The 24,019-nt window shown below is 43.4% G+C and overlaps 1 protein-coding gene and 1 long non-coding RNA gene across 2 annotated transcripts; both read left to right on the forward strand.

Annotated features, from left to right (window-relative positions):
• Positions 1–1,795: 1,795 nt before the first annotated feature.
• On the forward strand, positions 1,796–13,004 carry LOC117797967. The gene is made up of 3 exons (XR_004622758.1): positions 1,796–1,870; positions 8,438–8,527; positions 12,988–13,004. It is a non-coding gene; the product is annotated as an uncharacterized LOC117797967 (long non-coding RNA).
• Positions 13,005–17,929: 4,925 nt separating this feature from the next.
• On the forward strand, positions 17,930–18,148 carry LOC100473570 (60S ribosomal protein L39). Its single transcript, XM_002927411.3, has one exon. It carries the CDS (start codon positions 17,930–17,932, stop codon positions 18,146–18,148), a length of 219 nt encoding a protein of 72 aa, XP_002927457.1.
• The last annotated feature ends 5,871 nt before the right edge of the window (positions 18,149–24,019 follow it).

Below are 24,019 nucleotides of genomic sequence, written 5' to 3' on the forward strand. Positions count from 1 at the left end.
ATCTGTATTTAAATATCTTTATTTTGCATAGGAGAATATACTAAGAATTGTACCACATAGAAGGAAAGTATGTATATATACTCAGAGCACACAATGCAAAAGACAAATCAAGAAAAAGTGAGCATGCTGGCCAAGTTGGAATCCAAAAAGTGACTTCAAAATATTGATTTTTTTTATTTCACCCAAACTAATGAACCAAAAAGAGCCAAAAGAAACATGTCCTGACCCCATCCAATAAATACCTCATAAAAGCATGAAAAGTCCCCAGCATCACAAAAGCTCGTAAGATTCACCTCAACTCCAAGAGACACAAAAGGAAAACAAAAATCCTCAGGTTTATAATAAAAACAAACAAAAAACTTAAAAAATTCAATCACATCCATATATGCCACCCTAACAGAAAAATGAAGGGAGTTACTGCTTTCCTATAAATATTTGCTATGGTCTAGGAGGAATAAGGCTCCTCTCACTGCTACTGTAGCCTGCTCCCTGTTAAGGGAGCAATCTGTGGTCACCCAAGAGCGAAACACAGGAAGCTGGAAACCTTAACCTGGAACAGACATTAAGGAAAGAAACCACCCAAAACACGTTTCAAAACCAGTTTCAAAAAAACAGAGTAGCGCAAAGATACTCAACAGAAAAAGGGGAAAAGCGAAATGAAATAGCTCCCACGAAATATGTGACCCAGTGAAACTATCCAGTACCACGTTCCAAGTAAGGAGCCATGCATGTAATACTTCCATAATATGCACTCGTTTCACCGGGAAGCAAAAGAGAAGGAAAAAATAAAGGTCAGGGAAAGACAAAAAAGATGCCCACCAAACGCTACCTCCCGGGCCAGCCCAATTCAGCTCACTCGGGAATCCAAGTAGCAGCAACAGAGACGTGAACCGCACAACACAGAAAAGAAAAACCTTTGCCAAACACACACACACAAAGTAGAACTACACACCTCAGTGCTTCAGCAGCTAGAGCACACTCTTTTGGATTAAGCAGTTGAGAAAAGAACGAGAACAGCCAAAAGCCGAGGAGGAAAGATGTCTATGAAACTAAGCCCTGCCATGTCCCCTGCTGGTCTCAATTTCAGAGAGTACAACTCTTGCTTCTCTCAGCTAACCAACATTCGGCCTCAGCAAAGCAGACTGACCCTAACACCTTCCACGCCACGGGAGGAAATCACAGAGGAAAAACCACGGCGTAAACCTCCCTCCTCACCAGCTGCAAAAAATGGAGGGGGGAGGGGGGAGACACCCTACCACGTGGGCAGGATGCAACACACACAGGACAGCAACACGTCCGCATGGAACGGCTGCCTCTGCCCCCATGCCGGCAGAGGACACGGCGTCAGGATGGGTGGGAACGGAGGCCCCTCGCACGGGCCTCACCCCGAAGGGCACCCCTGAGGCGCGAGGTACTGTCCGCCTCGCCGGCCGAAAAACACCCCAAGCTCGAAGGGAAGAAGCTGCATCGTGCCCCGGTAGGGGCCAGCCCAAGCCAAGGGGCAGATCACAGAGAGGAGGACACGGCCGCTGTCCTCGGACTCGGCGCCCCCGGGAGCCCCGTCCGGCTCCCCCCGGGCCCCGCCTGGGGGAGGGGCGGGAGGCGCGGAGCCGCCGCTTCCCGGCTGAGGGGCAGCAGCAGCTGAGGAGAAGCGCCGCGGGGGAGGGAGGAACCTAGCCCTCGCCGCCCGCCAGGCCCCAGGCCGGACCCGGGCCCCCCGCCCCGCCCGCCGCCCACCCCGCAGCGCCGCCGCGGCCGAGAAGGGAGAGGGCGTCTNCCCCGCGGTCACGGCCGCGGGGACGCGCGCGGGATCCCTCCGCTGGGACAAGTAGTGCCCTGGGACGCCGGGATATCTGCCCCAGCGCTGGCGGTATTTTGGACTTCCGAGCGATTTGGGGTTCCTGCGCCTCAGAGTGGCGGCTAGGAAGTGGGGGCGGCGGGGAAGGCGCCATAGTTCAGGACATCAGGGACCTTCGGCCTTGGACCCTGCTCAGGGATTCTTCAGGCCCCGTGCCCGGGAGGGATGGCGCTTCATGACCTTGCCCCCCCCCCGCGACCCCACCACCTTTTGGTAGCGACGGGCACCCGAGCCTCTCCGGGAAAACCAGACCCCTTTTCCAACATTGCACAGCGCGGGTTCTACAGGCCCCAAATAAGGGCACCTTAGAGCTTCAGGACACCCTGCCTTTTAGATCTTTAGAAGTCCCGGGTTCTGGAGTCATCTGCCGAGGCCGTTCCTGTCCTAGCCTTTGTTTCCTTCTGAAAACAGAGCAGCTGGCACTCTAAAGGCCCTTCTGACTCTAAAATACTTGTTCAGGTTATGGTCCTTGCTATCAACAGGTGGAACCTTTAGAAGGGTAGTTCAGAAGACTAGTGAACTTTGGAATTTCCTTCTACGTCAGTCTTCACGGATTCTTTCTCTAAACTATTAGCACTGCTAATCTGCCCTGTAATTTCATACTTAATTACATTCAGGCCTCTAATTTGCTATTGCTTCATTGGGTTAGTCAGGTGTTCAATATTTGGATACTCGGATATTTGTGAGATGCATACTAGGTTGATTGGATGAAGTTAAAGGGAGAGGCCTGAGTGAATTGGCCCGGGGAACCTTTTTGACATGGTCTGGTAGGGGTCAGATAAAGACCTCAGGTAGTTAAAGAGCTTAATACCCAGTTCCTTCAGCAAACATTGAACACCTGCCCTTTGCTGAGCATTTATTCCTTTTCTATTGAAGACTAGCAAGATCCTAGGGGCGCCTGGGTGGCTCAGTAGGTTAAGTGTCTGCCTCCAGCTCAGGTCATGACTTCTGGTCCTGGGATCCAGCCCCAAATCTGGCCCCCTGATCAGCAGAGTCTGCTTCTCCTTTTCCCTCTGCCTCTCCCCCCCACTCTTGCCCATGCACACACCCTCTCTCTTTCTCTCTCTCTCAAAAGAATAAATAAAATCTTAGAAGAAGACTCTAGCGAGATTCTGAAAATAAAAAGATTCATTTATGCATGTGTCCAACAAATATTTGCCAATTACTACTAAGGTTGTCAGACACTATTTTAAATGTGCTTGGGATGTATCAGCCAACAGTAGAGAGGAGAAAACCTTTCCTTTTGGAGCTTTCGTCTATTATGGGGAGAAAGGCGATTAACATAACAAGAAAATTATTTGATGTGTTAAAAGGTATTTAGCCTCATGGGGAAAAATAGACCAGGGTAAGAGGTATGCAGAAAACTGGAGGAGGCCACGTGGGGCTTGGGATTTTTTGTTTTTAACAACAGCGGTTTATTAATCAATAATGGGTTTATTTGTTCAACAAATACTTCAGCCAAACCATGTGTTAGGTGCTGGGGCTTCCGTGGAGAGCAAGCCTAAGTTCCCACCTGATGGACTCCCCAGCTAGTGGAGACCACATGACAAATGCTTTCCTGTGTCCTCTCATGCAATACTTTCGCAAGTCTGTGAGAAAGGACTCCTGTGCTCATCTTTGCAGCTAATGAAATTGAGGCTCAGAAGAGAAAAAGCAGCCAGGATTCAAACCTGAGGTCTTCAGAGTCCGACTCCCTACTCCCTTTCTGGCTTCACCTCAGCGGAGATCTCGTATTTTTCTGTTTCATTATACCTCACCTCTTTCATAATGGAAACTCATGTGTTAATCTAGGCAAATGGCCTTAGGCCGGTGTTGGGGCAAAAGGGAGGGAGAAAAGGAAAATATTTAGAGGAGAGGGAGAACTTATCAAAGCATCTAGACATGTGCAGCAAAGTAATGGGGGTAGCAAAGAGGACTCAGTGGAAGGGAAATGAAGGTAGATTCACAATATTCCTGTTTTGGTTTTATAGGATGTGATCTTAAACAGCCATCAGGAAGAGCCCGATTCATAAGGTGACTTAATGAGAAACTTGAAAGAGGTGAGGGAGTGAACCATGCCACTGTCTGGGAGCGTCTCAGGCAGACAGAATAGCTTGTAGAAAGGCCCGAAGGCGAAAGCATTCCTGGACGTGTTAAGAAACAGTGAAGAATCCAGGACACCTAAAGCAGGGGGAGCAACTGAGACAGGAATGGGCTGATAAGGTCCGAATGGGCTCTTGCAGGCCATTGTAAGGGTCTGGACTGAAATGAAATCACCACAGGGCTCTCAACAGAGGAGCTACAGGCAGTTCATGCTTTCAAAAGACCACTCTAGCTACCATGCTAAGAGTAGGGTGAGCGGACAACATTGGAAGTCAGAGGCTCCCCTATCCTGGTTCAAGATGAGGACTTGGACCAGGCTGATAGATTGAGTAGGAAAAATAGGATACAGTCTCTATACTTTAAGAACTCACAGTATAGTGGGAAGCAAATAGATCAGACAATCACAATACAGTGTGATAAGGGAAAGAGTATCCTGAAGAAGGGACTACCATTGCCAGCTTTCCTTAGGAAGGGTAGAGGACCCATTTTCTACCAAGTTGCCAAGGGAATTGGAAGTCTCTAGTTCTTTTTTGGGCCATTGGGTGAATCCTTGATGACATGGCTAAAATTTGTCTTTTTCCCAGCCCTTCAGCTCTCAAAACTGTCCATCACCTGAGTGGGGCTATAGGCAGAAGAGTTCTAAAGAACAGTCTGGGTCATGCAATTAAGAATATGAGGAAAGCTGTGATTATCCGTATCTGGCAGTGGAAGAAACTGTGGCCAATAATCACCAGGTTTTAACCTGAGACTAGGATCGAGGTCAGCAAAGTACCAAACCAGAAGTCTCTCTGAGCTGCTTGAGTGGGGTCAGCCAGATGATGGGATAAAGGAATAGAAAGACTTGTATCTGGACAGCTGCCAGAATGGGGTTGGGGGCTTGGGGACCAGCAGCCTTTGAGAAGGAAAGAAACACAAGTCCCAGAATGTCAAAGATGGAGCAGCACCCCTCCCCACCCTCCCCCCAAAAGTTGTCATGGCCATAGCAGCAGGGTGCTGTGGGGGGATTCTGGGACCTGGTAGCACCGAGGAGGAACGGCTTAAAACCCAGACTGGGAAGGCAGACCTGGGCTCAGTTTCATGTTCCATAGCTTACTTCCATGTGCCTATATCAAGCGATTTAGTTTCACTTAGTCTCTTTCTTGCCTATTAAATGGAAACAAGAATCATAGCTACCTAGCAAAAGAGACCGTGCACATGCTGCCGTAATATAAAGTCCCCCAAGGGCGCCTGGGTGGCGCAGTCGGTTGAGCATCTGACTTGATTTCGGCTCAGGTTGTGATCTTAGGGTCATGAGATCAAACCGGGCGTTCAGCTGTGTGCTGAGCATGGAGTCTGCTTGGATTTCCCTCTCCCTCTCCCTCTGCCCCTTCCTCTCAAATCAATAAATAAATCTTTAAAAATATGTATTTTTAAAAAAATAATAAACAAATAGAAATAAAGGACCCGAAAGGCATTGTTATGTACGAGGTCGTGTGTCAGCACAAAAGAGAGTAGTTGACACAGTCCTGGGAGGTGGGGTGGGTTGGCCCGCAGGGTCGGGGAGCAGGAGGGCCCTCAAAGAGGAGATCAACTCAGGGGACAGAGCCTTAAGTGAAATAGATTGCTCACGGCAATGAGATAGAGGTTTTATTATTTTGTGTTGTTTATCATCTTTTCCCAGCTTCATGTGAATTATAAATTTCCTGAAAGAAACAGCCCCGAGCTGGGCTGCGGTTGCCCTACAAAAACCCTGATTCCGCTGCACCGCGGTTCATCAACAGCAGGGTGTTCAAGGCTTCACGTGACCCCCAGCCACTTCGACAAATGAGGCTTTACCTGATCCTTTTCTCTCTTCATGTATTGTAAGAGGAAAGCAGAAAATGCGAAATGAATTTAAAATGAGCCAAGACCTACAAGAGGAAGAGAGAAAAACATGAGAGAGTCCCTCCTATTATTTCCAGTCCAGGAGGATCCTTCCCGATTCCCTGGATATCTTTAGATAACACTTTATATTTTGTGTATTGGATGAACAACAACAACAACAAAGCCTATATACAAAGGCCACTGGGGAGCTCTTAGCACCATGAATGCTATTTAAAGACAACCCTTGGGGGTTGGGGGTTGGTCACTATGCATACTTAACTAGCATTCACCAATCATTTATTGAGACCCTACTCTATACCATGCATCGGGATGAATGCTAGGGAGTCAAAAGGGAATAAATAAATTCTCTACTTTCAATGTGCTCCTAGGCTTCTGGAGAAGCAGACGTAAACAATCCCAGTGCAATTTGGTAGAGATTTGTACTTGTGCCATGGAAACAGAGAAAAAACAGGGCTTAACTCAGATTAGATGGGGATGGGGGCACCAAAAAAAACTGCACCCTTAATGGTAAGGTTAAGACTAAGTCTGAATAAATGAGCCGGAGTTTGCCATGTATAGACAGAAGCAAGGCTGGAGTTGAGGACGAATATCTGGGATAGCAGAGGATAGCTTGTACAAAGTCAGAGACTGGGTGAATATGTAAATTACAGTCCTGTAGGTGGTCATTAAACACGAGTGCCTGTGGGAATAATTGACTCCTAAAACTAGACCATATCACTCTATGTAAACCATCCATAAATTGAGTTCCTGCCCTCTAGGAGCTTGGTATTAACTTCAGATTATTAGATCAGTAGGGCAGAAGAAAAGAGTAGTTTAGAATCTTTCTCCCCAGCAGAAGGCAGTAGCCTAAACTTTCTCCAAGTGCTAGCCATGCATTTGCTCAAATGCACTCATACCGTCTACCTTCCCCACTCCGTAACCCCCATCCATCTTCCTTGTAACCACCTGGCTCAAACCTTGGCTTGCCTCCACTCAGAATCAACCACGCTAATTAAAAGCATTATGAGGGGCGCCTGGGTGGCACAGCGGTTGGGTGTCTGCCTTCGGCTCAGGGCGTGATCCTGGGGTCCTGGAATCGAGCCCCACATCGGGCTCGTCCTCTAGGAGCCTGCTTCTTCCTCTCCTACTCCCCCTGCTTGTGTTCCCTCTCTCGCTGGCTGTCTCTCTGTCAAATAAATAAATAAAATCTTTAAAAAAAAATAAATAAAAGCATTATGAAAGACAGAAGGGCATTGAGACAGCTGAACAAATATTAACAAATACATAGATTAAATAAAGTATTTACATTATGTGTAAGCAATGGTGAAGAAGAAATTTGGGTGGCACTAGGAAGAATGAGTCAGGAGATGTTCAAATAGAATGGGATTAGAGGAAATCTCCTCTCTTCCAGTTAGCTAGCTGTACCTTTTGGAATGATTGAATAAAAACCTGGTTAGCAGGAAAAGAAAGCCAAGGTTTGCAGCTCATAGGAGCCTGAAATTCTGGGTACAAACATGGTAGTTAAGAAATAATTGTTTGATTTCAAGTTGTGAAGTTTTGACCTATTTCATGCCTAATGAGCTGAATAAGAACAATCAAGAAACCCTACCATGGTGGGAGAGTGGCTAATAACTATTGAGTGTTCCTTGTATGACTGGGAACATGATAGCCCCTTTCATACTTTTTAATTTAATCCTTGGAGCAAAACTATGAGGTGGTCATCCCCATTTTATTTGTTTTTCTAAAGATTTTATTTTTTTAAGTAATTTCTACCCACAACATGGGGCTTGAACTCAACCCCAAGAGTCACACGCTCTACCTACTGAGCCAGCCAGATACCCCAGTCATGCCCATTTTAAAGAAAAAGAAATAGAGGCTCAGTAGTGAAAGTGGTAGTCAGGCTTTGAACCCAGAAGTGCCTGGCTCTAGGCTCATCTTCAAACCATCAGCTCACGTAGATACGAGACTTATAACCTTCTGGGTAGTAGCCACTGCAAGAGAGCGTATTTACATCCAAGTACTTCTTCAGGAAAGCTTTCGAACCTTGTTAGAGGGGTGCCTGGGGGGCTTGGTCGGTTAAGCGTCTGCCTTCAGCTCAGGTCGTGATCCCAGGGTCCTGGGATTGAGTGAGCCCCACGTTGGGCTCCCCGCTCAGTGAGGAGTCTGCTTCTCCCTCTGCCCCTCCCCTCCCCTTGCTCATGTTCTTTCTCTCAAATAAATAAATAAGATCTTTCAAATAAAAAAGAATAAAATAAAGACCTTGTTAGAGACAGTTGGGGTTGGGACCTACACACAAAATCCCAAAGGATTCTCTCCATTTTCTCTATAGAGACAGTCCAAATAGTTTTTGCCGCATGAGGGGGCAGGTAGCTGAAAATCTGTTTGTCTTGCAATCCAAAAAAAAAAAAAAAGCATCAAGGATCAAGAGACCGGTTGTGGACCGTTCTATTGTTCCCAAACACTGACTGTGGCTCTCAACGGGTAGCTCTAGGATGGCTTGTACTTTCCTCACTCCTTTGACAGCAGGCTTGATTCTGTGACTTACACTAGCCAGTGAAATGTGTGAGTGGCTGTGCGAGCCACTTTCAGATGGAAGCTTTAAGAGTCAGCGTGCTTCACTGTGTTTTCCTTTCCCGCTGCCCCGATGACCAGCAGCAGTCAGGATAGAGGCCGATGGAACTGCCTGATCCCAGAGTGAACACAACATGCAGCAAAGCTACAGCTGACCTGGGAAGAACACAAAGCGTAAGTAAGAAAAACAACGTTTGCTTATTGAGTCATTGAAATTTGGGAGTTACTACCATAGCGTAACAGAGCCTATCCTGACTAATGCGGACCCCTGCTGGATTTTTTCCCTTTGGTGATCCAAATTTCTGGTGTCATCCCCAGGTATAAAAGGTTGTTTGGGAAGGATGAGAAAATATAGGAAATGGGGCGCCTGGGTGGCTCAGTTGTGAAGCATCTGCCTTCGGCTCAGGTCATGACCCCAGGGTCCTGGGATCAAGCCCAAGTCGGGCTCTCTGCTCAGTGGGGAGTCTGCTTCTCCCTCTCCCTCTGCCTGCCTCTCTGCCTACTTCTGCTCTCTCTCTGTCAAATAAATAAATAAATAAATAAATAAAAATATAGGAAATGGAATGATTGATGTAATGTGGTGAAAGGGTTTAAAATAGAAGACTTTTGGAGTGCCTGGGTGGCTCAGTCAGTTAAGTGTCTGACTGTTGGTTTTGGCTCAGGTCACAATCTCGCAGTGGTGTGATGGAGCCCCGCATTGGGCTCTGAGCTCAGGGCAGAGTCGGCTTCAGATTCTCTCTTCTTCCCGCCTCTGGCTCTCCCCCATACCCACCCCCTCTAAAATAAATAAATAAAATCTTTAAAATAGAAGTTTTTTTTTAAGATTTTTACTTTTTTAGGTAATCTCTACACCCAACATGGGGCTTGAACTCACAACCCCGCGATCAGGAGTAGCAGCTCCACTGACTGAGCCCGCCAGATGCCCCATAAAATAGATTTGAAACTCAGTCTTGATCTATGGGTTTAGACAAGACTTTATAAGGATAAGAAAGGTTCCATAGACTATGTCATGTACCAGAAGAAGTTACAAAGATTAAGATATGATCTCTGAGACTTGAGACAAGAGCCATCCTCACATTCACTTTTTGTAACAATTTTATTTTTTTACTTAAATTCATGTAATTAACATATAGTGTATTATTATTTTCGGAGATAGAGGTCAGGGATTCATCAGTCTTATATAACACCCAGTGCTCATTACATCACATGCCTTCCTTAATGCCCATCACCCAGTTATCCCATCCCCCCACCTTCCTCCCCTCCAGCAACCCTCAGTTTGTTTCCTATGATTAAGAGTCTATGGTTTGTCTCCCTCTCTGACTTCCTCTTGTTTTATTTTTCCCTCCCCTCCCCCATGATCCTCTGTTTTGTTTCTTAAATTCTACATATGAGTGAGAGCCTATGGTAATTGTCTTTCTCTGATGGACTTATTTCACTTAGCATAATGTCCTCTAATTCCAACCATGTTGTTGCAGATGCAGGATTTCATTATTTTTTGATGGCTGAGTAGTATTCCATGGTGTGTGTGTGTGTGTGTGTGTGTACACACCACATCTTTATCCATTCATCTGTTGATGGACATCTGGGCTCTTTCCATAGTTTGGCTATTTTCACATTCATTTTTAAACTTAGCACCCTACTGAGTGCCTGGCACCCACAAAGCACTCAATATATTTTTGTAAAATGTTGTTGAACTAATGCTGTGGAATGATCTGGAATTATAACTCATATCTCTTAACTCTCCACAAAGGCTCTTCCTATGTTGTGTATTGCACACTTGGGTTAAGGGATCTTGGAGGGGAAGGCTATGGTAATATTTTTTTTCCAGTTTTACTGAAAAATAATTTATATACATCACTGTATAAGTTTAAGGTGTATGGTATGATGGTTTGATTTACATATCTTGTGAAATTCTTACCACAGTCGGTTCAGCTGACATTCTTCTTCTCATACAGATACAACAAAGGGAAAAGGAAAAAAGGAAAAAAATATCCTTGTGATGAGAACTGTCAAGATTTACTCTTTTAACATCTTTCCTATATATCATACAACAGTGTTAACTGTAGTCACCGTGTTGTACATTTACCTGATAATTAGAAGTTTGTACCTTTGGGCCACCTTCCTCCCATTCCCCCTCCCTCCACCCTCTGTCTCTGTTAGCAATAAGTCTGATCTTTCTCTATGAGTTCTGTTTCACTTTTAAATTCCACATAAAAGTGAGATCATACAGTATTTGTCTTTCTTGGTCTGACTTATTTCACTTACCATAATGCCTTCAAGGTCCAGCCATGTTTTCCCAAATGGTAGGATTTCCTTGGTTTTTTATGGCTGAATAATATCCCATTGTATGTATATATACCCCAGCTTCTTTTTTGTTTTTTTCTTAAGTAAGCTCTACACTCAACATGGGGCTCGAACTCTCAACCCTGAGATCCAGAGAAACATGCTCTACCAACTGAGCCAGCCAGGCACCCCCTATACCACCACTTCTCTATCCATACATCCATCAATGGACAGTTAGGTTGTTTCCATATCTTGGCTATTGTAAGTAATGCTGCTATAAACATGGGGTTGCAGATATCTTTTGAATTAGTGTTTTTGTTTTCTTTGTATATATTCCCAGAAATGTAATTGCTGGATAGTATAGTAGTTCTATTTTTAATTTTTTGGGGATTCTCCATACTGTTTTCCATACTGGCTGTGCCAGTTTACAGTCCCACCAGGGGTGCACAAGGGTTCCCTTTTCTCCATATCCATGCCAGCATTTATCTCTTGCCTTTTTGATGATGGCCGTTCTGACCGGTGTGAGGAGATATGTCATTGTGGTTCTAGTTTGCATTTCCCAAATGACTAGTGACATCGAGCATCTTGTCATATACCTGCTGCCCTTTCATATGTCTTCTTTGGAGAAGTAGCTACTCAGGTCCTCTGCGCATTTTCTAATTGGGTTGTGGCTTTTGCTACTGACTTGTATGAGTTCTTTATATATTTTGGATATTATCCCCTTATCAGATATATGGTTTGCAAATATTTTTTTTCCCACTCTGGAGGTTTTCTTTTCACTTTGTTGATGGTTTCCTTTGCTGTGCAGAAGCTTCTTAGTTTGATGTAGTCCCACTGGTTTATTTGTTGTTTTTGCTTTAGGTGTCATATTTATGGTAATATTATTAGCAAATTTATATGCATTTCATTTATTTGAAATGACACAGAAATAAAAAATGTCTAGAACATTAGCATCTGCGGGGCTGGAGTATCGTGGGTACTCAGTAAAGGCACACAAACCCCCTGAGTAAATTACAAAGAGTATGAAACCTAGAAGAGCCCAGGGGACTTGGCAATGAGGAATCTAGCTTGAAGTGCACTGTGGATCAATTTTATAATGGGACCAGACTAAGAGAATATACAGGTGAAGGTCAAACTCAGACAAAGGGGCAGGGCCCTGAGGCATCTCCAAAGAGTACAGAGCAGTAACCGGAAAACTTTCCTTGGAACATCCTCGAAGCAAGCACTGAAGAAAGTCCTGAAAATCAATTAGGACTGCCCAAATCTGTGGATCAGTCCTTCAAAACCAGGAAGAGATTCAATCTGTTATTGTTCTTATTCACTTAAAAAGTTAGGACACTGCAAATATGAGATACATCTAATTCTGAAATATAACCGTATCTGGGCATAATGGGAATATTCAAAGGGCTAATGCAAAGCAGAGAAATGAAGAGTGATCCAGTGAACCTGTTTGATACCAAATTGAATAACATGTGCAAAAAGATTCTTTCTTTTCTTCCTTTCTTTATTTTCTTCCTTCCTTCCTTTCTTTTCTTTCCTCCTTCCTTTTCTTTCTTTCTTTCTTTTTCTTTCTTTCTTTCTTTCTTTTTCTTTCTTTCTTTCTTTCTTTCTTTCTTTCTTTCTTTTTCTTTCTTTCTTTCTTTCTTTTTCTTTCTTTCTTTCTTTCTTCCTCTTTTAGAGAGAGAGAGTGCAGGGGGGAGGGGCAGAGGGAGAGGAAGAGAGGGAATCCTAAGCAGGTCCCACACAGGGCTTGATCTCACAACCCTGAGATCATGACCTGAGTTGGACACTTAACCCACTGAGCCCCCCAGGTGCCCATGATTCTTTATTTTTTTACCAGGAGACTACATTGGGGTTTCTTTTGGTAAATAAATAAATAAACAAACAAACAAACAACAGAAATCCTTGCAACTGAAATATTTAAATAATGTCTGGGATTTGCTCTTAAATACTCCAGGAAAAAAATGTGTGGGAGATCTATGAAACAAGACTGGCAAAATGTTCGTGTCTATAGAAGTTCAGAGGAGGGAACAATGGCTCCCTGTAGGGCATAGGGAGTGGAAAAAGGAAGTAATAGTTTGCCTTACTAAATCGCTATAATGATGCTGCGTTGGAGATCATTGTCCCCACTTTACAAAGAAAATTGAGGTCACATTGCTAGTGAATGACAATGTAAAAACTTGAGTCTCAGTCTTAATGACTTTGAAATCTTTCCTTTTGCTAATACCCCACATTGATTGTCTAAATATGTTTTCTCAGATTCTGACATTTTACTGGAAATGGAGAAGAGTTGTTTTCCTGTATAGTGGAAACTTATTTGTAATTCCTATGTCTTTCACCTTTCATTATAGGTTCTCATCTCTACTTTTTTTTGGTAAGTAATCTCTATACCCAAAGTGGGGCTCAAACTCATACCAACTGAGCCAGCCAGGCACCCCCCCTTATCTCCACTTTTGAGTAACTGTTTTGATTACTTCCTGACTCATGAAGTTGTTTTAATCTCATTTAATCTGGATTCATGCTCCATCTATGGTTGACTCCCGCTGTTCAGCACAGAATGAATATGGAATTTTTTTTTTAAAGATTTTATTTACTTGAGAGAAAGCGATGATGAGTGTTTGGGGGGAGGGGCAGTGAAAAGAGGGAGTGGGAGAAGCAGACTCCTGATGCGGTGTGGGGCTCGATCCCAGGACCCTGGGATCATGACCTGAGCCGAAGGCAGACACTTAACCGACTGAGCCACCCAGGCGCCCTGGAATGATTTTTCTGACAATGATTCTCAAAGCAAGAGATGGCACAATGTCTGCATACACATGCATGTACACACAGACACACAAAGTTTATGTTTAAATACTTAAGCACAGTTTTTCCTTTTCAACAACTTAGCAGTTAATTTGTGGCCTGCTAGTCCCACTGTCTCTATCCAATTGCTTTTTCTGCCATGTTAAGGAGAGCCAAGCTCAACCCTTCTAGTGGGGTTTGTTGTTCCTTGCTACCATGAAATACATTTGTCATCCTTGTGCCTGTAAATTGCATCTGGATTTGATCTGTGTCTAAAATGAAATTTATTAGAAATACGGCTGTGATGGCTATCCATTCATTCAGTAAACATTTATTAAATGCTGACTCTAGGCTGGGTCCTGTGCTCAGGGTTTGGAGTACAAAGATAAAAACAGTAGCTAGGGGGAAGTACGGCATAATAGTGATTCAGTGACTCTGGTCGTGATAAGTAAGCAGTAGTGATAAGTGAGTAGGGGCTCCCTCGCTTGGGGTGAAATCCCGGCCCTGCCACTCAGTAGCTCAATGACTTTGGTTGGGCAAATCGGTTCATCTCTCTGAGCCTCAATTTCTTCATCCGTAAATGGGTATAATAATAGCACCTACTGCAGAGGTATGTTGAGTTAACTGAAACAATGCACTTGTAGAGAGTTTAACACGGTGCTTAGATCCTAAGTGTTATAAATGTGAGCTCTTTCTGTTCCATAGGGTTCATAGAGGAAGGAGAGTGGAAGAAGAAAGCTAATCGGACTGGGGGTGGATTTTATTTTTAAGCTTTTATTTGAATTCCACTTAGTTGACATACAGTGTAATATTAGTTTCAGGCGTACAGTATGGTGATTCAGCACTTCCATACATCACCCAGTGCACATCACGGCAAGTGACCTCCTCAATCCCCATCACCTATTTCCCCCATCCTCCCCCACCTCCGCTCTGGTAACCAGTTTGTTCTCTATAGTTAAGAGTCTGTTTCTTGGTTTGCCTCTCTCACTTTTTCTTCCCCTTTGCTTGTTTGTTTTGTTTCTTAAATTCTACATATCAGTGAAATCATACAGTATTTATCTTTCTCTGACTTATTTCACTTAGCATAATACTCCCTAGCTCCATCCACGTTGTTGCAAATGGCAAGAGTTCATGCTTTTTTGATGCCTGAGTAATATTCCATTGTACGTATACACCACATCTTCTTTATCCATTCCCCAATCAGTGCATACTTGGGTTGTTTCCAGAATTTTGGCTGTTGTAAATAATGCTACTATAAACATCAGGGTGCATATATCCCTTTATTTAGTATTTTTATATTCTTTGGGTAAATACCTTGTAGTGCAATTGCTGGATCATAGGGTAGTTCTGTTTTTAACTTTCTGAGGAAACTCTATATTGTTTTCCAGAGTGGCTGCACCAGTTTGGATTCCCATCAACAATGCAATGGGGCTCCCCTTTCTCCACATTCTTGCCAACACCTTTGTTTCTTGTGTTGCTAATTTTAGCCATTCTGATGGGTGTGAGGTGATATCTAATTGTAGTTTTGACTTGCATTTCCCTGATGATGAGTGATGTTAAGTATCTTTTCGTGAGTCTATTGGCCATCTGTATGTCTTCTTTGGAAAAATGTCTCTTCATGTCTTCTGCCCATTTTTTAATTGGATTATACATTTAGGGGGTTTTCGATTTTATAAGCTCTTTATAGATTTTGGCTACTAACCCTTTATCAGGTACGTCATTTGCAAATATCTTCTCCCATTCTGTAGGCTGCCTTTTAGTTTTGTTGCTGGTTTCCTTCCCTGTGCAGACGCTTTTTATTTTGATGAAGTCCCAATAGTTTATTTTTTATTTTGTTTTCCATGCCTAAGGAGACACAACTAGAGGGGTGCCTGGCCAGCTCAATCAGTGGAGCGTGCAACTCTTGATCGCAGGGTTGTGAGTTCGAACCGCACATTGGGTATAGAGGCTATTTAAAAATAAAATCTTTAAAAAAAAAAGGGAGACCTATCTAGAAAGAATTGCTACAGCTGATGTCAAAGGAGTTACTACCCGTGCTCTCTTCTAGGATTTTTATGGTTTCAGGTCTCACATTTAAGTCTTTAATCCATTTTGATTTATTTTTGGGTATGGTGTAAGAAAATGGTTAAAACATCTATACTACCCAAAGCAATCTACACATTTAATGCAAACCCTATCAAAATACCACCAGCATTTTTACAGAGCTAGAACAAGCAATCCTAAAATTTGTATGGAACCACAAAAGACCCCAGATAGCCAAAGCAACCTTGAAAAAGAAAAAGCTAGAGGCATCACAATTCTGGACTTTAAGTTATATTACAAAACTATAATGATCAAAACAGTATGGAACTGGCACAAAAATAGATCAATGGAACAGCATAGAAAACCCAGAAATGAACCCACAATTATATGGTCAATTAACCTCCAACAAAGCAGGAAAGAATATGCAATGAGAAAGAGAATATCTCTTCAACAAATGGTGCTGGGAAAACTGGACAGCAACATGGCAGTGGATGTTTTAAGAAAAGTGTGCAGACACAGAAACATTTGAGATCAGCCTTGAAGGATTAGTTCAGGCTTGTTGGGGCAAGGGAGGCAGGAGGGTGATTTCAAGTGCAAAGGCCTGGCCCCAGTGCTCCGGGCTGTACGTGTTTGAAAGGCCTTCCATCTCCTGAGCTCTTAGGGTTGCTCCTTCGGCAACGGTATCACAGGTCAACTCCTTCCTCTGCCCATTCTTCTTGACTTCATTACCCCGCTAGAACTGATCACAAAAGCACACTTCACCCCCCCAAAAAACTTCTTGCCCGCAAACTCCCTATCAAGTCTGTTTTTTCAAGGAATTTAACCTACAACATCATAAAAGATACTAATTGTAATTTGAAATAGAAAAAACATTATTTGTGTGCACAATGTAGAAACCTCAGTATGGAGGGCCACCTAGGGGAGATACACATTAATTTATTCATTGAACCAACATGGTGCAGTTGTCCAACACTGCAGTAAGGAATATTCTGCATTTCTTTACATCTAAACATCTTTGCTGTGCATCCAGTATTGGATAAATGGACTTACTGGGTTTTTTTAAGATTTATTTATTTATATATTTCAGAGAGAGAAGGAGAGAGAGCACGAGTGGGAGGGGTACAGGGAGAGAGAATTTCAAGCAGACTCCACACTGAGCATGGAGCCTGACACAGGGCTCGATCTCACCACCCCGAGATCACAACCTGAGCCAAAACCAAGAGTCAGGCACCCAAGCAACTGTGCCACCCAGATGCCCCTGGACTTACTGTTTTCAATATGATTCCTTAACCTCTTCAAACTGTTTTCTGTGGAAAACTTCAAACATATGCAAACGGGCAAATAATACACAACACTTCGCATCACCCAGCTTCGACAGTAATCAAGTAGTGTCCACCTTGTTTCATCTAGATCCCTACCTTCACCCGCCCTCTGCCCTTCTGTGTGATTTTAAAGCAAATTCCAGATACCATACTTCATCAGTGCACACATATCTTAAAAGTGAATCTCCAAAAAATAAGAACTGCTGTTTTAACACATCATACCATTATCTTACCTAAAAATTAATGGGAATTTCTGAAGTCAGAAAATACATACATGAAGACATAGAAGAAGACAGATCTTTGGGACGCCGGGGTGGCTCAGTTGGTTAAGCGTCTGCCTTCGGCTCAGGTCATGATCCCAGGGTCCCGGGATCGAGACCCACACTGGGCTCCTTACTCAGCAATGCTCTCCTGCTCTCTCTGACAAATAAATAAATAAATCTTAAAAAAAAAAAAAAAGACATGGGGCGCCTGGGTGGCACAGCGGTTAAGCGTCTGCCTTCGGCTCAGGGAGTGATCCCGGCGTGATGGGATCGAGCCCCACATCAGGCCCCTCTGCTGGGAGCCTGCGTCTTCCTCTCCCACTCCCCCTGCTTGTGTTCCCTCTCTCGCTGGCTGTCTCTATCTCTGTCAAATAAATAAATAAAATCTAAAAAAAAAAAAAAAGACAGACCTTTGATCCATCCTGTCAGTATTTAGATTTCCTAACCGCTTATGAATTTCTTAAATTTTTTTTTGTTTGACTCAAGGCTCAAGTAATAGCCACAAATGGAAATTGGATGATCTGTCCCTTAAATCTTTTTTAAATTTATAAATTCCTTCTCCCTCTTTTTTTCTTGCAATGTGTTTATTGAGGAAACTACACTATTTTTCCTGTGGTATTTCTCACAGTCTGGATCTTGGTGATTGCTTCCCTGTGGTGGTTTTTCACATGTGCTCTGCCCTGTGTTTCCTACAAATCCGTAGCTGGGTCTAGAGGCTGAATGACATATTCATGTGTGACTTTTTTTTTTTCTTTTTTGGCACAACTACTGCACTGGTAGTATGTTCTTCTATCAAGGAGGCACAAAATCTCTGGTTATCTCTCCTCTACTTTTTCTAATGAAATACTTAAAAAGGTTTTCTCCTGAGAAGTTAAAATCAGCATACCTTGGGCTGCACGTTAAGAATGGCAGCCGCGCTTTCCCCTTTCCGCCGCCATCCTGGTGTGTACGGCCCACTGATCTTTGCCACGTCTTCTCACAAGACATTTGGAATCAAGCGATACCTGGCCATGAAACAAAAGCAGAATCATCCCATTCCCCAGTGGATTCGGGTGAAAACTGGTGATAAAATCAGGTACAACTCCAGGAGGAGGCACTGGAGAAGAACCAGGCTGGGTCTATAAGGCATCACACATCATGAAATGACACACCTAACTGGCACACATATTTAAGCTGCAGGAAGATGTCCCTGTCCTATCTGTCGGTAAACATCCCTCCCACCTGGCCAATAGACATGTTTATCAGGGAAATGATTTTCCTCTGTTACTATGCCTCTACAGCAGTAGGTCGGTTCAGTAATAAATGTGAGACCTTTCAGCTGAAAAAAAAAAAAGAGAGAATCAAGCAACTGAGGTATAGTTGGGCCATCACAGGACAAGTGATCTTTAAGGATGCAGGAGATTAAATCTAGTCCTACCGTTATCCTATCATCCGTCATCATTGTCGTCTTATTCATCAGGTATTACTAAGTGCTAATCACGGCATTCGGGACTGGGCTGGGCGTCATGTGATAATAACCAGGACTATTTATTGAGTCCCTACTGCAGGCCAGCTACTTTACTTAGGTTATCTGTAACCATCACAGCAACCCTGCAATGCAAGTTTTATTATCCCCGTTGTAGAGAAGAAAACTCAATCTCAGCAAGAGAAAATGACTTTCCTAAGGCCACACAATCGGCCAATGGCAGAAGCAGGGGTGGTATGTAAACACGAATCTGTCTGGCCCAAAGGTCTCCTTTTTTCCAATTACCCCCAGTCCTCTGAAAACACACTGAATTATAAGAATGATCCCTGCCTTCAACAGGATTATACCTACGTAGGAGAAAGAGATAAATTGCTAAAATAATTAAAGACTATCAGATAAGAAAACACTATATAGAACATGAACAATGAAAATGTGTGCAGTTTGCAAGCGGTGGTTGCTATAAATGAACAGGAAGGAGGAGGGGGCCATCAATGTTGATTGAAGTTCCTGGGGGAGGTTTCATCAAGCAATGCAGGAATTATTGCAAATATAAAAGCTTTACCAATGAGCAAAGGGTCCTTTGCACAAGCATCTTCTCCCTTGGGATCCATGTCACACTGACACAAAGATTTTGTCACCATGGCAACTGGTCATTGGACCAATGAAATAATCAGTTGTCATGGTAACATGATCTCCATCTTACTCCCACCAGGCACCTGTTCCAAATCATCACATCCTCCAACAACCTCATGCCACCTCAGTGCTCCTTTCTTTTTTCCCTATTCACCCTGTTACCCCAGCCACCAATGTTTGAGCCCCTAAATTTATGGCTAGATGTATATATGAGACTATTAAAGCGAGAGCAAAGGAAAGTGACTTTGTAGGGTAGAGCTTCACTACAGACAGGGGAAACCCTCTAAAATGAAAGAGTTGAATGAGCCAGAGCCCTAAAGAAAAAGAGCATGTGATGCTTCCCACCCCTCACCCCCCACGTTTCCCTAAGTAAAATTCCTTTGGATTTTGAAAGCTTGCACTTCCTGATTCTCCTCCTTCTGTCTACTCATTCCCTGGGTGCTTTCCCTCCTCCTGTCTCCTAAATGCGGATATCTCTCCAGGCTCCATCCTTTGTGTCTGTTCTTTCTCTAAACACCGCTGCCCAGTAGAGTAGCCACCAACCACGGGATGGTTATAGAGCCCTTGAAATTAATTATAGATAGACTGGACTGAAACGTGCCATAAGTATAAGATGCATACCAGATTTTAAAGACTTCATACCAAAAAAAAAGAATATAAAATATCTCATTAATAAGTTTTATAGTAATTATATGTTGAAATGATAATAATTGAGTTATGTTGAGTACAACTAAATATGCCATTAAAATTTAGTGTTGTTTTTTTTTTTTAAAGATTTTATTTATTTATTCGACAGAGATAGAGACAGCCAGCGAGAGAGGGAACACAAGCAGGGGGAGTGGGAGAGGAAGAAGCAGGCTCCCAGTGGAGGAGCCTGATGTGGGGCTCGATCCGATAATGCCGGGATCACGCCCTGAGCCAAAGGCAGACGCTTAACCGCTGTGCCACCCAGGCGCCCCTAAAATTTAGTTTTATCTGTTCCTTTTTAATGTATTTAACATGGTTACTGAAAAATTTAAATTGCAAATGTGGCTCACATTCATGGTTTGTGTTATATTTCTATTGTGCAACACTGCTCTACGTTTTCTCTTTCAAGCCATCTCACGCATGCTTTAGATGTCAAGTGCCTCCTCCATGAGATGATTCTAGGATCCCAGATCCCAACGTCTTTTCTGAGAGCCAAACCCACATTTCCAATGGACAGAAATTCTGGCCCTTTCACAAATAACCACCAGCTCCTCAGCTCTGCAAGAATAAAACCATGAGCTTTCCTTCAAAACCTGTTCTTTCTCCTGATTAACTTTATTACACTTTTGTGTTAGCTTCTTATTGCTGCTGTAACAAATTGCCACAAACTTGGGGGCTTAAAATAACACAGATTTACTATGTTACAGTTCTGCAGGTCTGAAGTCTCAAATGGGACCCATTGGGCTAAAATCAAGCTGTCTCCAGGCTGGGTTTTCCTCTGGAGGCTCTAGGAAAGAATCCGTGTCCTTAGCTTTTCCAGCCTCTAGAGGCTACCGTCTTTCTTTGGCTACTGACCTCCTTCCGTCTTCAAAGCCAGCAAGGACAGGTCAAGTCTTTCTCAGGCTGTATCCCTTGGGCAGTAACTCTCCCGCTTTCCTCTTTCACTTCTGAGCTCTGTTGTGATTACCCTGCGCCCATCAGGATAATCCAGGATAATCTCCACATTTAAAGGTCAACTGATTAGCAAATCTATTTCCATATTCAATCTTAGTTCTCCCTTGCCTTATAAAATAACTTATTCACCAGTTCCAGGGGTTAGGGTGCGGACCTTTCATCTGAAAGGGCCGGGCAGAGACGGAGAATCTGTGCGCGATCAGGGCAGATAGCTCTCATTGCTCTCAAGGCAACCACTGACAGGCAGGAATTAAAGGGTCTGGCTGGTATGGACATCAATGGTCTAACAGCTTTCTTCGTTCGCTGCATAATCTGCCTACTCTAAGACTCCTTTCGTGATCATTCCTTTTCCCCAGTTACACCTCTCCTCCATGGCAGTTTTTGTACATCCTAGACATCCTTCTTACTCTTTCTGTATCATGATTATGTATGTATGCACTTGGTCTTAACCTCTCTACTAGATTGGAAAATATTTTGTGAACAGGAACTATTTGGTTTGTCTCTGTTTTCGTTTTTTTTATTAGTAAACTCTACAACCAACATGGGGCTTAAACTCACAACCCCAAGATCAAGAGCCACACACCCTACCAACTGAGCCAACCAGGCACCCCAGGAACTGTTTGTTTCACCTTCGTGTTTAACCACGATGCCTAACATGATACTTAATGTAGTTTCCCGATAACTATTTCTTGAATTTAGTTGAATGGAGACAACTCATGTTGACTTATAAAGCATACAATTTGTCACCACAACCACTGGTTTCCTTAAACAGTGAACACCTTTTTTAAAAATTATTTTTAAAGATTTTCTTTATTCATTTGAGAGAGAGAGCACAAGCTGGGGAAGCTGCAGGCAGAGGGAGAGGGAGAAGCAGACTCCCCGCTGAGCAGGGAGCCCGATGACGGACTCGATCCCAGGACCCTGGGATCATGACCTGAGCTGAAGGCAGACACTTAACTGACTGAGCCACCCAGCTACCCAGTGGACACTTTTTAAATTGACTTCCACTTAAATGATACTCTCCATTCTGTTTTTAAAAGAACCATCGGGGGCGCCTGGGTGGCTCAGTTGGTGGAGCCTGTGACTCTTGATCTCAGGGTTGTAAATTCGAGCCCCATGTTGGGTAGACAGATTACTTAAAAATAAAATCTTAAAAAAAAGAAAAAGAACCATCAGTGTCATCCTTGTAGGTAATGGGCTGCCGTGCACGTGAGTTTTATGCCCACCCGGGGTCAGCTGTATTTGATTTCATAACCTAATGATGCCAGATGTACTTAAATTATAAAATATCATTTAATTTAAAGTTACATATAGCAATGTAATATGGATGTGAAGAGAAAGAGGATTGTTTCTTTGAAGACCGAGCTGGTTATCCCCAAACAGGAGGAAGTGCAACACCCTAAAATCTACTGATGTAGCATACCATGTGACCAGGTTAAGGGGGAACCTGACCATTCCAAAAAAAATCAACAAAATGTAACACTCATTAATGATTTCTAAAGATCTTTAAAACTAAGATTAGAAGGCCATTGCCCTTATTTACAAATAACGTGATTGATTACATATAAAATCCCAAGATAATCCACAGAATAGAATCTATTAAAACTAATAAGGGAGTTTAGCAAACTTGCTGTATTAAGGATTAATACGGAGAAATTAGGGGCGCCTGCGTGGCTCAGTCGTTAAGCGTCTGCCTTCGGCTCAGGGCGTGATCACGGCGTTCTGGGATCGAGTCCCACATCAGGCTCCTCCGCTAGGAGCCTGCTTCTTCCTCTCCCACTCCCCCTGCTTGTGGTTCCCTCTCTCGCTGCCTGTCTCTCTGTGTCAAATTAATAAATAAAATCTTTAAAAAAAATACAGAGAAATTAGTAGTCTTTCAACATCAATAAATAATCAGAACTTGTGGTAAGAACAAATATTCCATTTACAATAAGGACAAAAATAAGATTACTAGCAAAAAGTATCATTGTGAAGCAAATTACAAAATTGAAGAACACGTGTACATACACACAGAGAGAGACTGAATAAATGGAGAGATCTACCAGGTTCATGAATTGGAAGGTTCAATGTCATAAACATGTAAATTCCTCCCAAATTAGTTCATAAATTCAATATAATTTTTTTTTTTAAAGCAAGAGATCTTTCTTTCTAGTGACCAGACTGGGTCTCTACCCAGGGTATCTCCTGTTTTGGTTTTTTTTTTTTTTTAGATTTTATTTGTTTATTTGACAGAGAGAGACAGCCAGAGAGAGAGGGAACACAAGCAGGGGGAGTGGGAGAGGAAGAAGCAGGCTCCCAGCAGAGGAGCCTGATGCGGGGCTTGATCCCAGGACCCCGAGACCACACCCTGAGCTGAAGGCAGCCGCTTAACAACTGCGCTACCCAGGCGCCCCCCAATTCAATATAATTTTAAATAAAATCCAAATATGACTATTTGTGAAACTAAACAGACTGGTCTTAAAATTCATGTAGGAGAGAAAAAGGATAAGACGGTTTTGAAGATGAGAACAAAATAGACTGCCGCACCAGCTATCAACTTATTTTAACGTTACAGTTAACACAGCATGACCCTGGCTTGAGGATAGACACGTTGGTGAATAGAATAGAAAAGAAACACTGGAAAGAGGTCTGTGAATATGCAGACTTGATATATTCCCCAGTGGCGTTATAATGGGGGGGTGGGGGGTGGAGAATGAACTATTCAATTATGAGAAAATAGGTTGTAAAGAATTCAAATAATATACCTGGACCCACCTGCCCCTGGAAGCCCCAGAAGCTATTGACGTTTCTTCCTCTAATACTTGCAGTTGTCTCAATCTCGCTGCAGAGTGAGAGCCTCGCTTCGGTGGGGCTTCCATTGCTCCCGACACAGCAGAAGACAAAGTGGTTCTGGTGCTTTGGACTCACCCTACCAAAATCATGGAGGATGTGCCTCTTCCATCACTGTCAGGCTCAGACAAAGCATCGAGCTCCATACAACAGCGCTGGAGACTGGTTTGCCCACTGGCGATACAGACAAAATGTGTAAGTCAACCCAGAAGTCGGTTAAATTCCAGTGGAGTAAACTTCAACCAAGAATGGGGAGGAGAAAAGAGGATCTGGCAGATAAATGGTTTGCCCTTCCCCCTCTCTCTGCTGAACTGTTCTGGGGTGTGGTGTGTACACAGAACATACACAGAACATGTTGGAAAGATGTCCTGTGTGACCAAGGCTGGATTTCCTTGGGACGCTATGGCCAGCTTGGTAACATATCAAC

The sequence above is a fragment of the Ailuropoda melanoleuca genome, chromosome 2, assembly GCF_002007445.2.
Source record: "Ailuropoda melanoleuca isolate Jingjing chromosome 2, ASM200744v2, whole genome shotgun sequence".
Lineage (NCBI taxonomy): Eukaryota > Metazoa > Chordata > Mammalia > Carnivora > Ursidae > Ailuropoda > Ailuropoda melanoleuca.